The sequence below is a fragment of the Chrysemys picta genome, chromosome 1, assembly GCF_011386835.1.
Source record: "Chrysemys picta bellii isolate R12L10 chromosome 1, ASM1138683v2, whole genome shotgun sequence".
NCBI lineage: Eukaryota > Metazoa > Chordata > Testudines > Emydidae > Chrysemys > Chrysemys picta.
Window position 1 is genome coordinate 349,505,336 of NC_088791.1, and position 14,275 is coordinate 349,519,610.

General features: G+C 47.6%; 1 protein-coding gene across 1 annotated transcript; it reads left to right on the plus strand.

Moving 5' to 3' along the window:
• Positions 1-936, plus strand: LOC101934321 (olfactory receptor 51G2-like). Its single transcript, XM_005313556.3, has one exon. The coding sequence runs from the start codon at positions 1-3 to the stop codon at positions 934-936; it is 936 nt and encodes a 311-aa protein (XP_005313613.3).
• The last annotated feature ends 13,339 nt before the right edge of the window (positions 937-14,275 follow it).

Here is a 14,275-nt window from a genome sequence, read left to right on the forward strand (position 1 = left end):
ATGTCAGCTGTCAATGACACCAACTTCAACTCTGCAGTGTTCCTTCTCACCGGGATACCTGGGCAGGAAGACGTCCATCTCTGGATCTCTATCCCCTTCTGCTTAGTTTATGTTATTTCGATAGTAGGAAATTCAGTCATTCTGTTCATTGTAAAAACAGATCCAAGCCTCCATGAGCCCATGTACATTTTCCTTTCCATGTTGGCCGTCACAGACCTTGGCTTATCAATAGCCACCATACCGACAATACTGGGCGTATTCTTGTTTAACTCTAGGAGAATCAGCCTTGATGCCTGTTTTGCCCAGCTCTTCTTCATCCACTCACTTTCATTCATTGAATCCTCTGTGCTCTTGTTGATGGCCTTTGACCGCTTTGTCGCGATCCGTGACCCGCTGAGATATGCTTCTGTCTTAACTCCACCGAGAATAGCTAAAATGGGACTGGTGTTTATGTTAAGATCAGTGGCCCTAATATTCCCACTCCCCTTTCTCCTGAAACGGTTCCGATACTGTCGAGCCAATGTCCTCTCCCATTCCTACTGCCTGCACCAGGAGGTCATGAAGATGGCTTGTTCGGACATCACAGTCAACAGTGTCTATGGCTTGTTCATAATTGTCTTCACAGTGGGGTTGGACTCATTGCTCATTTTTCTCTCTTATGTGATGATCCTCAAAACAGTGCTGAGCATCGCGTCCCGCGCAGAGCGCCTCAGGGCCCTAAACACCTGCGTCTCCCACCTCTGCGCCGTCCTGGTCTTCTATACATCATTGATCAGCCTGGCTGTGATACACAGGTTTGGAAATAGCTCTTCTCACTTGCTTCAGATTTTCGTGGGCTACGTCTACATGCTGGTCCCGCCCCTGATTAATCCAATTGTGTACAGCATGAAAAGCAAACACCTTCGTGCGAGGATTATCAGGGTGTTCATCAAGTGATGGATCAGTTCATCACCTGGCTCCAGCGCTGGTGATATGGGAGATGAAAAACACAAGGAATGGCAACAGCCACTTATTCCATCCTGGATCCTATTCCCCTGAGGCCTCTCCCTCATCCCCATCTCCTCCCTGCATCCCTACCTCTACTACTCCCCTTTACCCAAGGCTCTGCCCCCTCTGCAGGCGGGAAACCCAACCCTGACCCCAGGAAGCAGGGCAGTGGGGGGGTTCCCGAGTAAGGGATGAGAATGGGACCAGAGAGTAGGAAAGCCTGTGCTTTGGAGAAGAATGAATAAATGCGGCCCCACAAAGATGGCTTTTGTTTTAAGTATCCCAGGCTGAGAGTAAGTCTTTGCAAGAACCTTACAGGGAAGGGCAGCATCTCTCTGAGCCTCTTCACAGGTCAATAATAGCCCTGCCCTGACTCACAGTGGTGGCGGCGGGAGGATAAATACATGCAAGGTGCACAAATACTCTGAGACCCTAAGATCAGGGCTGTGTCAGGGTTCCACAGAGCAACACCTCTAACCTTAGCCTATAAAAGGGTTCTTACCACAGCCTCCTGTGACAGCTGGCTTCTGGGAAGCCCCATGACTCCGATCCCTTGGTGTCTCTGGCAGATGTGGGGGTGCTCGGGGTGACAGTGAGGGATAGGTTGTGGATTTCTGAGGGAGTGTTGGAGCATCACGGGATTGCTGGGAGTTTCAGTTCAGTCACCGGACCAGTGTTTGCCAGCCATTGAGGCTGAATGAGTCTAACTGCCAAACTATGGATCAACAGCCATGGGGGCCTCACCTTAGATGGTCTGGCTGGGAGAAAGCAGTCTGAGGACAATGGTCAGCTTCACACATTGGCCCTGTAACACAGACACAGCTAAGCACTATGGTGACTGGGTCCAGGCTCACACAGGTTTCAGCAAAGGCTGCTTCCACAAGAAAGGGGCAAACAGAGGGGAAGATGCTCTGAGAAACACAGGAAAACTAGGATGGATTCAAAGAGCTCCTTGGCTTCTCAAAAGAATGTAAGTTGGGCCAGTTCTGTTCCTGTATCTCCAGAGCAAAACCTGTCTAACTTAGCTTGTAGTGAGACGTGAGATGGATGAGCGTAGATGTCTGACAGCTGTTTGGTATTTAAAAAATATTTTCTCTAATCCTTTGTGCTGTTTGCTAATGAACTTTGTTTTAAGGAGGTCTGGTCACAAGCACCCAAAGGGAAGAGACTGATGTGTCCTGTCAGACCTGCTTGGTGATAAGCATTTAGCATAGATGGGGTGTTGTTCCCAGCTCAAAGTGTGGGACAATTGTGAGATTTCCCCCAAGACAAGAAAGGACCTGGTTTAGAGGGTAGAGAGACCATATATCCCAGTTTTACTGTGATGATCCAATTCTTCTTGTCCAGCGTCTATCCTTGTTGAGTGTCTATCAACATTCAGAGGAGCAACTTGTTCAAGTTGCAGCCAAGATAATGATTTAAGGCCAGAAAGAGACATTACATAAACTAGTCCAGAGGTTCTCACTTGGGGGGAGGGTTCTCACCCCTCCGGGGGTGAGAAATGTATTTGTGGAGGTGTGTGAGAAGCTTTAGGGAAAAAACTTTACTGTGCACATTTTCCACACAGCAACGAATAATTAGCAAATCTGGTTGCTCCAGACAGATCCAGTCATCAGATGGTGCTGCGGATTTGACTAGGTGGCACTGTGCATTTTCATGGTTTTCTACTTCAGCTTGAACAGCATTATACAAAGTTTTTGCCATCGGTACGTGGCTCCGTTTGCTGCGGCGCGGTGTGCACATTTCATTGTAAGCACGGATCACAAATGCATTTCTGCTTTTGCTCTTATTCCAGTGGATCATTGGATCGTTCATGCAACAGAAAAAATCCAACTCCACTGAATGAAGTGAAGCATTACCATGGCATAGACTAGTATATGCATTTGTATGGTGGGGCGGGGAATGGGGACATAAACTCTCACAGACACAAAGAGAAGAGGGCATGATCAAAGAAGTTTGAGAATCATTGATCTAGTCTGACCTCCTGTATATCACAGGCTGCAGAAATACATCCATTTATCCCCACATTGAAATTTTTCCACTGGTTAAGTGCCCTCGCTGTTAAAAATGTGTGCCTCATTTCCAATTTTCATTTGTCCGGCTTCAATTTCCAGCCAAAGGTTCTTGTTATACCTTTCCCTGATAGATTAAAGAGCCCATCAGTAGCTGTTTTTTTTGTTCCTGTGAAAGTGCTTGTCCACTGTCATCAAGTCAGCTCTAAGTCTTCCCCACTTCTACCCACTACACCTGTTTGTAGAGCCAAGGGTAAGCTGTAAATGACAGGTTTCAGAGTAGCAGCCGTGTTAGTCTGTATCCGCAAAAAGAAGAACAGGAGTACTTGTGGCACCTTAGAGACTAACAAATTTATTAGAGCATAAGCTTTCGTGGACTACAGCCCACTTCTTCGGATGCATTCTTTCTGTAAATGACAGAGGAGGAGAAAGACCTTTGTGTATTAGTCAGTCCCATGATGGCTGTGAGCCACTGATGTGATGCTGCTGTGAACAAGGCAGATGAGATCCTAAAATGTCTCAAGAGAGATAGGGAAGTTGTTAATATCCTTATACCAGGCCCTGGTGAGACCTTCTCTGGCAAACTGTAAAATTCTGGTCACGTGTATTCCAGAAAGAAGAATTCAGGCTGGGACAGGTGCGGAGAAGGGCTGCTAGGATGTTCAGGGCAATGGAGGGTCTGGCTGATGAGGAGACTGAAAGAGCTTGGCTAGTTTATCCTAATACAAGGCAGTCTGAGTGGAGTCAGATTGCTGTCTGAATACATCATGGGGAGGGTAAACACCAGGGAAGGAGATGAGGTCCTGAAGCTGAAGCACAGTGTTGGCAAAAGAAAAAACAGGGAGAAACTGTCCAGTAGTAAACTAAGGCTGGAAAGGAGAAGGAAGTTTCTGACCATCCAAGGAGGGAGGTTCTTGAACAGCCTCCCAACAGGAGCAGTGCAGGGTGGGGCAAACAATCCAGCTCATTTTAAATTGGAGCATACACAGGCTTACATAACGGATGATATCCCGTGGTCACAGTTGCCTGCCATAGCAGGGGACTGGGCTCATTGACCAAGGATGTTCCTTCCAGGCCTATGTGCCTGTGAGCAGTCTGAATGAGCTCTCTCCTGACATCTGGTGGTGAGCTGTGGAAAAGGACTTCAGGGGCTGATCTCATTTGCATGGGCACACCCACCCTGCCTTGGTGCTCAGCATGATGGGATTGGTGGCCTCAATGGTCACTTTGGCTGCTGTGGGATCCCCAGTCTCTTTTGTTATTGGGGCAGGGATAATAAAGCATCGTCATACTGGTTGTGTGAACGAAGGACAATAGAACTGTACTTGGCATTTTTCAATTGAGGGACTCACCGTCAACTGAACAGCACTCACTAGACAGGGGATATGGGTTCCAAAGACACAGTGAGTTACATTCCACTGTATAATAAAAAAGCTAATTTAGAGTCTGTTAAAAAGCAACAGAGAGTCAGATGAAGTGGGTATTTACCCATAAAAGCTTATGCTCTGATACATCTGTTAGTCTTAAAGGTGCTACAGGACTCTTGGTTGCTTTTTACAGGTCTAGACTAACATGGCTACTCCTCTCATACTTAGATTCTATTGAAAGTCTTGTTACATGGTGCACAGCAGCAATCACTGACATCTAAGTCTAAGTACTAGATCTGCTTTGGGACAGTATCTCTGATGCAAGAGACTTCCCCACTAACAGCTGAAATCACTGAGAGCTGTGATAAAGTGGGGGCCCTGAAGACATCTTGGTGCAGCCAGCAGGATGGCTGGCTGAGAGGCATAGCCAGCAGGTGGAGAGACATGGCAATTAGGCATTGGTGCAGTGACTGAGGGCCCAGGCAGCAGAGTGTGTAAGGTGTCTCCTTATTCCCCCACCCCTTCCGCCCAGGCTAGGAGGTGACTCTGAGGATGCACTTCTGAACTCTAGGTATGCATGATCCAACAACAGCAGCTGTGAGTGAGGTGCAGGGAAAGGATGGGCACATTAATGGGACTTTTGAGTAGCTGGACGACTTTGCTCATGATTTATGTTTATGCATCCTGTTTGTGGTGTTTCCCCAAAGTAATGCCACATTGTTTCCCTCCTTCATTAAAAGGTTTTTTGCTACACTCAGACTCTGTGCTTGCGAGAGGGGAAGTATTGCCACTTAGAGGCGCCCGGGGCTGGTGTGTAATTGTCCCAGGTCACTGGGTGGGGGCTCGAGCTGGTTTTTCATTGTGTTATTGTAAAGGAACCCCTACCTACAGAACCTGGCCCTTTTTGCTGACGGGCAGAAGTGTTACATGCCTATGGGTCACATTTCCCATTTTGTGTCTCGCTGGGAGCTCATGTGGAGTTGCTTGTCCACTGTGACCCTGCTCTGGGCCCTGGCCAATGGATTTGTCCCTCAATAGATTCAGGAGAAAGCACGACTTAGCATTATCTGGAAAAGGAATTGTTCTTGGGTTTCTGATTAGTGATGTCACAGGTGTTTAATTCCCTGAGTTTCTGGTAATCTCAGCATGCTGAGCTGCCAGCTGCCCCCTCTCCAACCCCTAGCTCCAGAGAGGAAGGATGGTTCAGTGGTAAAGTTCTGGCCTGGGGTTCAGAGGAACTGGCTTCAGTTCCAGGCACTTCCACAGACTTCTTCTGTGAGCTTGGGCAACTCGCTTAGTCCCTCTGTGCCTCAGCTACATGTGGTTTAATGCGGCTCAATGTGAATATGTACATCTAGGAAGAAGGGACGCAGACCAACCTTACTGGGTGGGGGACCCAATCATGGGAAGCAGTGACTGAAAAAGATTTGGGGGTGATACTAGATAATCAGTTGAACATGAACACCATGGCCGATAAAGCTAGTGCAATACAGCTTGTACAGGGGAATCTCAAATAGGACCAGAGAAGTTATTTTACCTCTGTACTTGACGCTGGTGTGAGCGCTGCAGGAATCCTGGGTCCGGTTCTGGTGTCTACAGTTCAAGAAGGACGTGGATAAATTTGAGAGGACTCAGAGAAGAGCCACAAGAATGATGAAAGGATTAGAAAACCTGCCTCCCAGTGATAGACTCACAGATCTCAATCTATTTAGCTTAACGAAGAGAAGGTGAAGGGGTGACTTGATCACAAGCTGTAAATACCCGTGTGAGGAACAAACGTTTAACGATGGGCTCTTCAATCTATCAGAGAAAGTTATAACATGATCCACTGGCTGGCAGATGAAGCTACACACATTAAGATCGGAATTAATGTATAATTTTTTTTAACAGTGAGGGTAATTAACCATTGGAACAATTTACCAAGGGCTGTGGTAGATTCTCTATCACTGACAATTGTTAAATGAAGGCAGGATGTAGTTCTAACATCTCTGCTTTAGGACTTATTTTTTGGCAGGTCTCTGGCCTGTGCTAGGCAGGGGTCAGACTAGGTGATCACAGTGGTGCCTTCTGGCCTTGGGATCTGCCCAGTGGTGTGCATATCACTGCCCTACTACACAGCATGTTGTACTGATAAATATGTTACATATTGCGAGGTGCTCGGACTCTACAATAAGTTGGGATATTGCTTAGTGCCTTAGAGGGATTTCAGTTCTGTGTGCCTTATAAGAGCAATTTGGGGCACTGGGTGGAGAACCTGAACTCTTCCCAACACCCCTTGTTGACGAGGGAGTTCTGGGCCCCTCCTGCAGCTCGGCAGGAAGAGGGGGAATCAGGAGGTGCTTTCAGAGAGCGAAGGATCTGGAGAGCATTGTCTGGTCAAACAGAGCCCTGCTGGGCTGCCCTTTGGTCTGATCCTGACCCCACCCTCTGCATGAGCACTGAGAGCCACTCTAGTGCTGGAGATAGACCTCACACCCTGCATCCAAAGCTTCAACATCATCAAGTTTGGGGGTAGCTGGATCTGGCAGAGAGGGTTGTTTGGATCCAAGAGAGAGCTAGCAGCAGACATTTGGAGCTGGGCTTGGGTCACACCCCTTTCTATTAAGAAAGTTTAAGGCCTTGCTTACGTGGCATGTGCATGTCTCATGCCTGAGTAAGGGAAGGAGACCCTCTGATCTATGACTGAGGTACCCGTGACTCCGCAGTCCCATCATTGTTCTGTCGGGATGTCTGTAATCTAACCCTGTTCCTTACGACTGGGGGCTCTGTAGCCTCTGTGATTAGTGTGCATAAGTCTTGTCAAGTAGTGTCAGGCTAAGCACTGTTAGGCCTCAACCTTCCGGAAGTTGTAAGAAGCGAGTACAGTTGAATCCTGCAAGCATAAGCATAATCTAGCTAGGAAGCTTTATAGACTAAAAAGGAAACTCTGTAAAGATAAAGCAACAGAGGGTCCTGTGGCACCTTTGAGACTAACAGAAGTACTGGGAGCATAAGCTTTCGTGGGTAAAAACCTCACTTCTTCAGATGCAAGACATCTGAAGAAGTGAGGTTCTTACCCACGAAACTTATGCTCCCAGTACTTCTGTTAGTCTCAAAGGTGCCACAGGACCCTCTGTTGCTTTTTACAGATTCAGACTAACACGGCTACCCCTCTGATCTGTAAAGATAGATACAGACTTGTGGTTACTATGCTCTGCAGCCAAATACCTAACTAAGTTTAAGCTAACTCGAGTATTTCTGAGGCTAGCAAATTGACCACAATTAGCCGCATAGAGAAGAGATGAGCTGAGCACAGGTACACAGTTCATAAGATCAAAACAACCGCAAATACTACACTGAAACATTTGGCCACCTTCATTGGTTGACCTGTTTTGAAACACGGCCAGCAAATACCATATAAAAAAGGTGCAAAGATGCAAGTGTGTGTGTGTGTGTGTGTGTTGACCTAAAAGAGATCACTTTTTGTCAGGCTCACATACACCCCCTGAACCAAAGGGACTTGCGCTTCACCGACTATCTGTGCCTGGCCAGTGCAGGAAACGGTCGACTGAAGGTAATGTATCTTTGGAAGAACGCAGGGTAAGGTTTCAGAGTGAAGAGGTCTGGTTGTGCTCGAGTTAGTTAATCTTAAGTCTGTATTAATACTATAGTTTAATTATATTAGTAAATTGTTTAAGTTGTTTAAAAAATGGTAGTAGTCAATAGTTAATCAATATATAGTAACTGAATATGTTTTGTGCCTTGCTGGAAGCGGGTACAGCGCTGGTGAAGTTAGTAGTTTATAAATCATAATAGCTTTACAAGTTGCTGTGCCTGTCTTCAGTATAAGTTACCATCAAGTTTATCATAAAAGTCAATAAAAGTTTATAAGTTGTTATATAAGGTTATAGGTAGGTTAAGATTAGTAAAATATCGTTAATCACTGTATTAGTATTGCCTATAGAATTGTATTTGTTGAGGGTGGTTACAGTACATGTGAAGTTGCTAGGCAATCAGTAATAGTAGCGTTGCATGTGCTTGTGACTATTTTCAATATTATTTACCTTTTATAGGTGCACTTATAGGAATAGGTAGTTAATGCATAATATTACTTGTACTTGTGCTTGTCTCCAGTATAACTTGCCATTTGTATTAATCCTCACTCAATGCTGGTCTTTAATTCTGTTTTTCTTATTCTGTCTGTGTTGCCTTTATAGTCGTAAGTCATTAAAAACCTTTCTTGAGGAATAATTAGTTGTTTAGTTTCTCTTTTGCGGACACTGCTCAACCTCATTACATCTGTGTTGGGTGGTGGGAAGTAGCAATCACCCAGAGCCCCCCTAGGACCCTGACATGAGCCCCCCTAGGGATCTGACGTGTGTCTCCTCCTTCCCGAGCAGAGGGAAAATGATATCTGCCACTGATGGACTGTGTGACCAGAAATGTCCACTAACCCACCCTCAGTACCTTCATTTGTGGGTGCTCCCCTTGAGATACATCCAGCAGCGCCCCCTCGTGGGATTTTATTGGGAGTCTCGCACTATTTCCTGTCTCTCTTAAAGCCCCAACTTCTGGGATCAAGACACTGCGTGGGAATCTCAGCTTTCAGTTTGCCTAAGAAAGATTTTTATAAAAGTGCGTTGCAGAAAGGCTAGAAAACCCAAAGCAAGTGCACCCACTGGCTCAGACACCAAAGGCAAATGAAAACGAACTCCACATTAGTATATTTTAAAATCTCATTATTTTTAAAGTAACTCATGACTTTTGCGGAGGGGTGACATAATTTTTGAATGGGGCTCGGCGATACTGGTACTTACTTCAAGAGATCTGAAGAGCAAGTAGCAAAAGACAAAAATTAAGAGCAATGTTTTACAAAGTACATCAGAAGCAGGAAGGCTGCCAAACAATGAGCAGTGTCGCTGGATGACTGAGGTGCTAAAGGTGCACTGGAGGAAGATGAGGCTGCTGCAGAGAGGCTAAGTTAGTTCTTTGCATTGGTCTTCACTGTAGAGGAAGGGAGAGAGAGATTCCCACACCTGAGCCATTCTATTTAGGTGATAAATCTGAGGAACTGTCCCACACTGAGGTATCAGCAGAGGAGGCTTTGGAACAAACTGATACATTAAACAGTAATAGGTCACCAGGACCAGATGGGATTCACCCAGGAGTTCTGAAGGAACTCAAATACCAAATTGCAGAACTACCAACTGTGGTATGTTTCAGAGTAGCAGCCGTGTTAGTCTGTATCCGCAAAAAGAAGAACAGGAGTACTTGTGGCACCTTAGAGACTAACAAATTTATTAGAGCATAAGCTTTCGTGGACTACAGCCCACTTCTTCGGATGCATATATGCATCCGAAGAAGTGGGCTGTAGTCCCATATATGCATCCGAAGAAGTGGGCTGTAGTCCACGAAAGCTTATGCTCTAATAAATTTGTTAGTCTCTAAGGTGCCACAAGTACTCCTGTTCTTCTTTCAACTGTGGCATGTAACCTATCACTTAAACCAGATGACTGGCAGAGAGCTAATGTGATGCTGATTTTTAAACAAGGCTCCAGTGGCAAGCAATACAGGCCAGTAAGCCTATCTTCAGTACTAGGCAAATTCGTTGATACTATAGTAAAGAACAGACACATAGATGAATACACTTTGCTTGGGCAGAATCAGCCCAGCTTTTCAAAGGGAAATCATGTCTCACCAATCTATTGAAATTCTTTGAGCCAGTCAAACATGTGGGCAAGAGTGATCCAGGGCATATAGTGTACTTGGACTTTCAGAAAGTCTTTGACAAGGTCCCTCACCCAAGGCTCTTAAGAAAACTAAGCAGTCATGGGAGAAGAAGAAAGGTCCTTTCTTGGATCAGTAACTGGTTAAAAGACAGGAAACAAAGGTAGCAGTAAAGGGTGAGTTTTCAGAAAAGAGCTAAATAATTGCATCCTCAGGTCTGTACTGGGATCAGTGCTGTTCACATAGTCATAAATTATCTGGAGCAAGGAGTAAAGAGTGAGGCAGCAAAATTTGTAGATGAGACACAATTATTCAATATATTTCAATCCAAAGCAGATTATGAAGAGTGACAAAGGGATCTCACAAAACTGGGTGACTGGCAACAAAATGGTAGATGAAATGTAATGTTGATGAATGCCAAGTAATGCACGTTGGAAAACATAATCCCAGCTATACATTCAAAATGATAGGATCTAAATTGGCTGTTACCACTGAAGAAAGAGATCTTGGAGTCATCCGAAAACACCCACTCGATGTACAGAAGCAGTAAACAAAAGGAAAACAGAATGTTAGGAACCATTAGGAAATGGACAGATAATGTGGCAAATGGCCCCACACTTCCCCTTGGTGAGGTGGGTCAGGGTGCTGCTCCTTGCCCTTATTCTTGGGTGTTGCACGCTCTGCTTGTGCCCAGGTGGGAGAGAGGGGGGAGTGGAGAAGGGATCTGGGTCTGAGCCCCCACCTCTCTCAACCTTTGCAGGTTTCTTATCCTCTTCCTCCCCCCGCCCGTGTAGGGTTAACCTCATTCCTTGACGCTGAGGCAGGGTCTTCCTTCCTCCAGTCCTCTGGCCTTTCAAATCACAGTGCGCACACACCTCCAAGCTCCAGTCCTCTCTCCTTTCTCACTCCACCCTCTCTGCCTGAAGCAGGGGACTTTTATTAGATTCCTGACAGGGCCTTAATTGACTACAGGTGCTTCAATTAGCCTGTAGTAGCCTTCCCTAGTTTACAGGGAACCACGCCTTAACTAGCCTAGGGCTTATATATCTCCCCTCAATGACTCTTATGCTGCTCTGTGGCCCTGCTGTATCACAATAATAAGACATATAAATTCATGTTACACCCGCACCTCTAATACTTCATGCAATTTGGTCACCCCATTTCAAAAAAAGATATATTAGAACTGGAAAAAGTACAGAGAAGGGAGACAAAAATGTTTACGGGTGTGGGAACAGCTTCCATATGAGAAGAGATTAAAAAAGACTGGGAATTTTCTGCTTGGAAAAGAGATGACTAAGGGGAAATGTGATAGTCTATAAAATTATGACTGGTGTGGAGAAAGTAAATAGGGAAGTGTTATTTACCCTCCCCCCCCCAAGATAACACAGCAACCAGGAGTCACCCATGAAGTTAATGAGAATTCACACAACAAACAGTCAGCCTGTGGAACGCATTGCCAGGGGATGTTGTGAAGGCCAAAAGTATAACTGGGTCCAAAGAAGAACTAGTTAAGTTCCTGGAGGACAGGTCCATCAATGGCTATAAGTCAAGATGGTGAGGGATGTAGCCCATGCTCTGGGTGTCTGTAAGCATCTGACTGCCAGAAGATAGGAGCAGACGAGGGAGGATGGATCACTCAATAATTCTGTTGCTTTCTTCATTCCCTCTGAAGCATCTGCACTGCCCACGGTCAGAAGACTAGACAGGACTCTGGGCTACATGGGCCATTGGTCTGAATCCATATGGACATTCTTAAGTTCTTAAATTGTTCCTCTGATGGCTGGGCTGCTGCAGACGAGCCATTTCCAGGGGCTCCCTCTGTTATAGGGCTGCTGTAGCCACCTAGAAGACGTCCATGGAAGGGTGACCATATGTCTAGTTTTGGCCAGGACAGTCCCTTTTATAAGCCCTCTCTCAGCTGTCCCGACTTTTTTTGTCAAAAGGAGGCATTTGTCCTGTTTGCTCTTGCTGACTTGATCAGTTGGCAGCAGCCAGCGAGACTAATGCGCATTTCTGCCACAAAAGCGGGGAAGTGGTGAACAGAGGAATGGTCGGGGGAGGTGAGTGGAGACACCAGCCTCCCTGTATGGGGTGAGGCAGAGCTGGGGGAGGGAGGGGGCAGCATTCCAGCCACAGGTGACAGCCTCCTGAGACCTGAGGGGGCCCTATAGGATTCCAATGATGTGCGACAGCCTCTCACAGGGGTGGTGGGGGACTCAGTAAAGCAGCTGGGGGGTCTCCTGTTTTCTCTTTGGGAAATATGGTCACCCTAAGAGGAGGCTCAATATGGGAGGCCGATGGGGGGTGAGCAGGGCCAGCTCTAGACTTTTTGCCGCCCCAAGCAAAAAAATTTTTGGCTGCCCCCCACCCTAACCCTGGGCTCTCCCCCCCCACCCGTGCCCTCCCCCACCCGCACCCCCTGCCACCCCAACCTTGGGCTCTCTCTTCCCACCCCCACCCCCTGCCGCCCCAGCCCTGGGCTCCCCCCTCCAAACGTGACCTCCTCGTTCACCACAGCAATCCCCATTTACACTTGCAGTGGGGATCAAACCATTTCTCCTATTTTTATTTCACTTTAGTATAAATCTTGCCCCCCCCATCCCCCGCAACCCCATCTTTAGTGCTCCAAATGCACATGGAAGGCATAGGGACTAACCCTCAAACCTTGTACCCAGAAAGGGATGGGGAGCTAGTAAAGAGGGTTCAGGCAGAGGAGTGGGTGTGGGGGTGCCTGGGGGCTCTACACTGGCAGAGAAGCGGGGTGTGATGTACTCGCGGAGCAGGGTGGAGGAGGAGAGGGGGTATCAGGAGGGTTGTGGGAGAAGAGGTGTAGGGGAAGGGGGAGGTGTGGGAGGAGAGGGCTGGGGGAGGGAGAAGTGTGGGTGAAGGGAGAGTACAAGGGAAGGGGGTGCGGCGAAGGAGTGATCGGGGGAGGTACAAGTGGAGGGGCTGCAAGCGGGATGGGGGGTGCAAGGGCTGAGAGGGGCAGGCGCTGACAGCTGCTTCCACAGCCCTGTGCAGGCAGAGCTGAGAGGATGGACACTGACCTCCAGGTGCCCGAGCAGCAGGGGTCTCCCTGCATCCTGGGCCCCGCTTCCCTCCCTCCCTGGCTCCTCACACACTCCGGGAACCCCTCTCGCTGCTGCAGCCTGGGCTCGGCTCCAGGGGCCGGTGCTCTGGCTCTCCAGCGGCAGGGCTCTGGCCAGGGCCGACTCACGGCTTTTTCCCGCCCCAAACAAAAAAAAGTAATAAAAAGGGGGCCGGAGTGCCGCCCCTTGAAAAGTGCTGCCCCAAGCACATGCTTGGAGCGCTGGTGCCTAGAGCCAGCCCTGGGGGTTAGTGCTGCCACCTAGGGGTGAGGTCCTGTAGCATGAGGGACAGAGGCTCATGGGTTGAGTGAGAGCTGGGCTGGAAAACAAGAGTTTTTTCCCCTTACAAACAATTTTGACCCAAATTAAATTGTTTCTTTTCCATCCATGTTTTGGGGTGAGTTTTCATAGAAAATGGATCATTTTTCTCTGAAAGCTCAGCTGCCATGATGCTGCCCAGCTGCAGCTGCCTGGATCCCCAAGAGAAATTGGAGGCTTTTCATCTGCCTCGTCCTCATAACGTAAATGAAGGTGGCACTAACGGAGTCTATGGCTGCACTCTGGGTATGGAAAGGTCAAAACCTCCCAACCAGTCTATGGCTGGGGTATTGTGCCCATCCGCTACTCTAACCAGCCCTCCCATCTCTGTGCAGCCCCCTCCACCCTGTACAACGCCCCTTCATCAGATCCTGCGGGCAGTGGCTGCTGTGACAGGCCCTGGTAGCACTTCTCTGATGAACCTGTGCTAGCAGGGAGCTGGAGACAGTCCCAGAGCAGTTGTGGAGGCCCAGAGATTGTGTGTGGGGGGCCTAGCTACCAATGGATCACTGAGATCTGTGCCTAACTTTGGGGATCCAGGGATCTTGGCTCCCTTTTCATTCCTCGGGGAGATGGAATCTAGCCACCTGGAACGATTCAAGGGAAATTTCCATGTAGGGAGCCTTGTTGAATCTCCCTTCCCTGGTCTGGACCCTGGGTTTGTAATACAGGACAGGGCACTGCCGAGGAGAAATCTGGTCCTGTGTTATTATTATTCTATGTTTTAAATTTTATTTCAGCCTGATCACAGCTGTGACAGCCTCACCGTTACCACTCGGCCGCCCCTGAGGTATCC